The sequence below is a fragment of the Otolemur garnettii genome, unplaced genomic scaffold (genome assembly GCF_000181295.1).
Source record: "Otolemur garnettii isolate 467f Iridium unplaced genomic scaffold, OtoGar3 scaffold00070, whole genome shotgun sequence".
Taxonomy (NCBI): Eukaryota; Metazoa; Chordata; class Mammalia; order Primates; family Galagidae; genus Otolemur; species Otolemur garnettii.
In genome coordinates this window covers 1,672,979-1,679,632 of record NW_003852465.1, presented here as the reverse complement: position 1 = coordinate 1,679,632, position 6,654 = coordinate 1,672,979, and the positions used below count along the sequence as shown (strand labels likewise).

The following is a 6,654-nucleotide window of genomic DNA, read 5'->3' as shown; positions in this document are numbered from 1 at the left end:
CCCTACTCCTTGAGCCACAGGTGCCACCCAGAAAGCTCTATCTTTAAGAAAACTTTCAGACTAATATTCTGACATAGAAACTTAAAATACCTGTCTAACAACAGACAATGATAGATTTAGGAAGATTTCATTTTAAACAAACAAAGCCAAAACTGAGCTTCAAAAGAATTGGGGAATTCTACAGAACAACAAGGATCAACCCCTGATACTGGGTATTCACATCACATAGGTGTCCCCACTGTCTCCGCAGTCCCCACTCTCTTCCCCTTTCCCTTGCCAGGCCCTCCACCGCACCTCACTCAGCTACCCCCACCTCCAGCCAGTCTCTTTCCTGCCTACCATCCTCTATACCACAGTGCTATTGTGGCAAGTTTAGGTGTGACACTACAAGGTTTAAATACCTTTAATAAATCTGAACTGACTTCCATTTAAAAAAGCATAAGTTGCTTAGCATTGCATTCAAGGCCCCTCCTCTTAGCCTCAGCCTATCCTTGGACATTCACCCCCAAGTACCCTTCATTCTCTAGGCTTCCCTCACCCCAGACCTAGAGCAATTTCTTATGCTGCTTGAAATTTCCTGCCTGCCCTTCTACCCGGCCAGCTCTACCCACCTCAAATATCACAATTTCTGACCTACTCCTGTGCCTAAATTATTAGAGCCCCCATCAATATTCTCACAGCCCTTCCTGCATGGATGTACATGAACTCCTTTCATTCTGTCTGGTAATTAACTGTTGACACGTCTATTCACTTCTAAACTTCCATAATTGTAGGTTCTTTCCATTCATCTTTCAAACCTTAACGGAATCGATGTTTAGATCATAAGAGGCACTTAATAAGTATGTGTTGAATGAAGGGAGGCACAGGAGCTTTAAATGGGTTTTGGAGGACAAATAAGGTGACAACAGATATTAGTTGCAGGTGAAGGGGGCTGGAGGGGGGAGGCCATGAGGCTAATAAGAAAGAGCCACATTGTTACATTAAAGAAGCAATTTAACCACAGAGTAAAACAAGCCTTGAAACATAGTAAGAGAGAAGGCATGAAACTAATTAGCTAATTTTACAGTTCAGACAAGGGGGGGGGGAGCTTGAACTCAGGTGATGGCAATGAAATAGAAAAAACATCAGGAGATGAACATCTTCCTTAGAAATGAAATCCCCACGCTTTACATTATAGTATTCTGTGTGTGTAAATTATTTAATCTTCTTACATTTTCTTGTAAATTCCTCTAATGGCTATTCCATATCATCACATACCCTCTTTTTATTTTTGATTTAACAGAAAGAGTTGACTTGAATTGACAGAAACTAGTCCTTTGATTTTTGCTCAGAAAGTTGACATTTCATGAAAAGTCAAGAATCCACTTAAATTGCTATCTCTCTTACAATTGATTATGTAACTTACCTGGCACTATAAAATGTAAAACAGCTCGAAGGGCCTCCAGCTGCACTGATGGTGATGTCTCATGACTTTTCATAACTGTTATTATTTTGGGAACCACAGCTGCCATTGTATCCACAGAAGTGTTACTGGAGATATAAAATGACATGCTTATTAAAATAACAATCTGATTCAATGGTACAAACATCAAACCGAAACATGTATAGGAAAACAGAAAAGGCTATATGAAAATACTTCCAAATTCGGTAGTATAAGCATACGTAATTTTAACTGTTCATCTAATTTAACTCTGACCTCCAAAAGTAGAATTCCCAGTAACCTGGAGATTATTTCACTTTGCTTCATAAAACTCATAATTTCCTTCTGATCTATGTTATAGGTCACTTGCTGTAACCCCCCAAAGTGTCATTATCCCCATTATCCAGATGAAGAACTTAGATGGACGGAAGTTAAATATCACAGTCCTGTCACCAGAAAAAGACAGAGTCAAGGCTGGTTTCCAAGCTCATCTGACTTCCAAAGCAAAGACGCTTTAATCACATCAACCCACCTGGCTTACAGTAACATCACTAGACTTCTTACCTGGTATTCTAAATTATTTTGTGTTTAAAATAAAGCCCTGGCTCAACGCCTGTACGTAAGTGGTTAGGGTCCCAGCCACATATACCAGGGCTGGTGGGTCCGAATCTGGCCCAGGCCTGCTAAGCAACAAAGACAACAACAACAACAACAACAAACATAGCCAGGTGTTGTGATGGGCGCCAATAGTTCCAGCTACTTGGGTGACTGAGGCAAAAGAATCACTTAAGCCCAGGCGTTTGAGGTTGCTGTGAGCTGTGTCTACTGAGGGCAACATAATAAGACTCTGTCTCAAAAAATAAAAAAATAAAAGTAAAGCCCTGGTTTCTCTAAGGCGTGTAAGCTATTCTTTCTTTCACATATGAACAAATGTCACTTGACTAGATTTCAGCAGTTACTATGAATTTCAGTGCGACCATCCTTGCTTTGCATAGTTCCACGTTAGCAAAAACTCGCACATATCAAAACCACGTTCTCCCTTTCCATGGTTCCACGGTAACTGAGATATACTCCCTCTTAGCCACTTCAAAGTCCCAGCTTAAACACATCCCTTCTTTGGACCACCCCTCCTTTGTGATGACAGCTGGGCTCAGTGTGCTCTTTCTGCCGTCATTGACACAGCACTGCCACTGCCCTCCCCTCCTGACTCTTCCGCGTGCTCTGTGTACGTCGTACCCGTCTCCACACCTCACCAGTGAGTCTGGCAGGTGCAGGCATGTTGTCATTGCTAACTCGGAATCCCCAGGACTGGAACTGTACACATTTTACATATGAGAAAACATCCAGAAGTATGCCTTGCCCAGAATCTACAAAATCCCAGAATTATTCCGCTGTCTTTACCCAATGTGTTTTTGCCTCATTGGTAAAGGTTCACACACTTTTGGAACCATTAAAAAATCCACATTTAAAATAATCTTCTCCATGAAATATTCAAGAGCACAACAAGATCTGATATACAATAAAATGCATAGTAGCCGGAATGATGTTGAAAACAGTAGAATTCCACTTCTTAGAAGTCAGTAGATGGACTATGGAACAGTTTCTTACACTGATACATTTCTTTTATTCACATTTAAAAACAGTATAAAAATAGCTATTATTTAGAGAGTGCCTAAAAGGTACCAGGCATTGTCCTCATTGTGTTATAAAAATTTATTTAATCCTTACACTATAAACTTACAACTTTCCAGGTTATTATTACTTTTTTTTTTAAATTGAGACAGTTTCACTTTGTCACCCTTGATCGAGTGCCCTGGCATCTCACAGCTCTCAACAAACTCCAACTCTTAGGCTTAAGCGATTCTCTTGCCTCAACCTCCCAAGTAGCTGGAACTACAGGTGCCTGCCACAACGCCCGGCTCTTTTTTGTTTGTTTTCCCAGGCCCAGGCTGGGTTCAAACCCACCAGCCGTGGTGCATGTGGCCGGCGCCCTAACCACTTACTTACGGGCACCATCCCAGGATGTTATTATTATCCCTCTTAACTAGTGAGGAATCTGAGGGCTAGAAACCAAATAGTGGTTCAAATTAGTGGCAAAGCCAGGAATAAAATTAGTTTTACGGCAACTTCTGTTCCATTTATTTTTTTTCTTTTTCTTGTGACAGTTTCCTACATAGCCTCTTTTGTTTGAAATTTACTCAGGCAGTGTCAAAGTTATCTCACAATTTTTGACTTAATAAAATGTACAATGGCACTGAGCATATCCTGCTTTCAGCATCTTCTGCATAGAACTCAGTCTTTCAAACAGGTCTTTATAAGCCAGACGTTCTGTCTCTACCTGTCCACTCCCCTTCCTCCATCATCGCCCACCCCCACATAAAAGGATCTGGTCTGGGCTGGGTCCTTAAGCACCTATATAATCCCACCATCTCTGAACTTGGACTCGGTGTGACTAAAAGCTTCCCTTGCTAAGAAAAGAGAACAATAAGAAAAGAAGTCAATTCAAATGCAGGAATAATAATAAATAAGGTATTAGTTCTGAAAGAGTGACAATTTGAAGTCATATCCTGATTTTATCTTTTATACTTTTCACACACAATAATTTGAAAAACTGTTTATGCTATGCCCTATCATTACCATTTTTCAAAACAGTCAGTCCCAAGCATTAAGTGCCAAGCACAAAAGCAATCCCTCAACATATTTTTATAATCTCTGCCATTCCTTTCCATGTTAAGATAAAACAGATAAAATAAGTTTATGATATCAATGACACAAGATTACATTCGAAAACACTATCGTGCCAATGTGATATGACCTCCATATCACACCTCCATGAATCTATAGTACCTTCCTTCAAAAAGATGGTTTAGCATTCTACAGCCACTTTCAGCCACTTCAGGAGAATGTAGGTGCTTCTGCATCAACTCCAAAACATTCAGATAGATTCCTTTTGACAACAGGATCTTTCTGAAATTAACTACAAGATTTTTTAATTGTTACTTGAAGAAATGAAGGCCTGTTTTCATACTTTGCAATAAGATGTAGAATATTAAAAGATAGTCCAAATTCATGGGAGAGCATATACAAGAACATACATCATTTAGAGTTCATTGACAACTTAAAGACAATACTTACTTCTTTAAAACATATACATTTTCAACTTTTTCCTATTAACCTTTTGCTGAAGTTCTAGTTATAAATTTTTTTTATAGAAGAGAGTAGTTTCAATATAATCACTACATCTCTGTGTGAAAAGAGTGTTTCTGCAGAAAAGAATTATTTAAATGATGCTTTTCAAAATAAGAATGAAGATTAAACTGTAATCTAATACTTAAAACAAGTTCACAAATAATCCTACTTCTGCAGAACAGAGACTGGACAGATACTCTACTGGGGATGTCCAATCTGCAGCCTGTGGGCCAAACAAAGCCTGGACAGATACACTTCTGGGGATGTACAACCTGTGGCCCATGAGCTGCATGTGGATTTTTTGAGGCTTATTTTGCTATGTGTAGTGTTGAACATCACAGAAATAGTTCACAGACCTTTTTTCATTTTTTAATTTATTTTTGGTCATCAGCTTTTGTTAGTGTTTATTTATTTAATGTGTGGCCCAAGACAACTTTTCTTCCAATGTTAAGCAGGAAAAAAAAAAAAAAAAAAGGTTATACACCCCTGGAAGTGAAAGTAACTCCCAGGGGCAGTGCCTGTGGCTCAGTGGGTAGGGCGCTGGCCCCATATACTGAGGGTGGCGGGTTCAACCCTGGCCCCAGCCAAACTGCAACAAAAAAATAGCTGAGCATTGCAGCAGGTGCCTGTAGGCCCAGCTACTCAGGAGGCTGAGGCAAGACAATTGCCTAAGCCCAGGAGTTGGAGGTTGCTGTGACGCCACAGCACTCCACCCAGGGCAACAAAGTAAGGCTCTGTCTCTAAAAAAAAAAAGAAAGAAAGAAAGAAAGAAAAAAAAAAGAAGTTCCTGACCTGTGGAAATACGAACAATCCCCTCAGCTTTTGAAGGTGGGGGTGCCGGGGTGGGGGATGAAATGCCTGGAACCAAGCCGGGCTGCTTTCAGCCTTGAGCTCCTGTGCCCATTTACCCCAATGGACTGTGTGAACATTATCATTTCTGTATGTGCCATTACCGGCAAAAGTATAGGAAGAGCTAATACAAAGCATAGATAGCTACATTTATTTTCTCAAGGTAATGCCAAAGGTTAGGAAGCACGTGCATACGCTTTACGACTGATTTTATGTTGCACACAGAAAAGTAACTGCATTCCAGCAATAATGATTACAGAATAATGTTTCTCTTTACCACAAAGTTCCCTCACTAAATATAAATCCACTGATTTGAAGTTTCCATAGAAATATCAATTATCATGAAACCTCTCTATAAATATTAATCCCAACATCATACAGTACAATTCTACACTTTGAAAGTGGCGAAAAAGGACACTAGAACATTTTAAGTATTGCTTTTAAAAATGATTTGTCTACCTGAAGAAAAGTTGGAACAAGACACAGAAATAAGTAGTTATTTCTAAATACATTCTAAAATAACTGCCCGAACCTGAGAACCCATTCCTTGTCAACACATCCAGAATATCTCACATTAAGATAGGATAAAGAGTTGGTTACTCTGTTTGATCACATCAGAAGCTGAAATCATCTCTCTCAAGGTGGCAGCTTCTAAACAAGGAGAAATCTTAAAAGAGAAAAGTGTCTCGCCTATAACCCCAGCACTCTGGGTGGTGGAAGCAGGCAGATTGCTTGAGCTCAGGAGTTCGAGACCAGCTTGAGCAAGAGTGAGAGACTCCATCTCTAAAAATAACTGGGTATTGTGTAGTCCCAGCTACTCAGGAGACTGAAGCAAGAGGACCACTTAAGGTTGCTGTGAGCTATAACACCACAGCAAGGTGACTAAGACTCTATCAAAAAAAAGAGAGAGAGAGAAAAGTGACTCTAGACCAGTGGTTCTCAAACTTTCATTTGCATCAGAATCATCTGGAAAATGTATTAAAGCAAAGGTTGCTAGTCCCAGCCAGAGTTCATGATTCAGCAGGCCTATATGGGGCCCTACAATTCACATTTTTAAAAAGTTTCCAGGCAATGCTGGTGGTCCAGGGACCACAGGGTTCTAGACCCTAAGCCAATGTGTGACTTGAAAATTGCTAACACTGGACCTAGGAGAAGAAATGTCATCAGCAAGTCACTTTAGAGTTAGCAGAACATTT

The 6,654-nt window shown here is 40.0% G+C and overlaps 1 protein-coding gene across 1 annotated transcript in view; it reads right to left on the bottom strand.

The window, feature by feature from the left end:
• Positions 1–6,654, bottom strand: part of LRRK2 (leucine rich repeat kinase 2) — a 140,077-nt gene that overhangs the window by 103,534 nt on the left and 29,889 nt on the right. Inside the window, exons 12-13 of the mRNA XM_003793534.1 lie at positions 4,268–4,397; positions 1,406–1,530 (exon numbers count right to left, since the gene is read on the bottom strand). Of these exons, the coding sequence (XP_003793582.1) occupies positions 1,406–1,530; positions 4,268–4,397 (255 nt within the window). The remainder of the gene's footprint in view (positions 1–1,405; positions 1,531–4,267; positions 4,398–6,654) is intronic.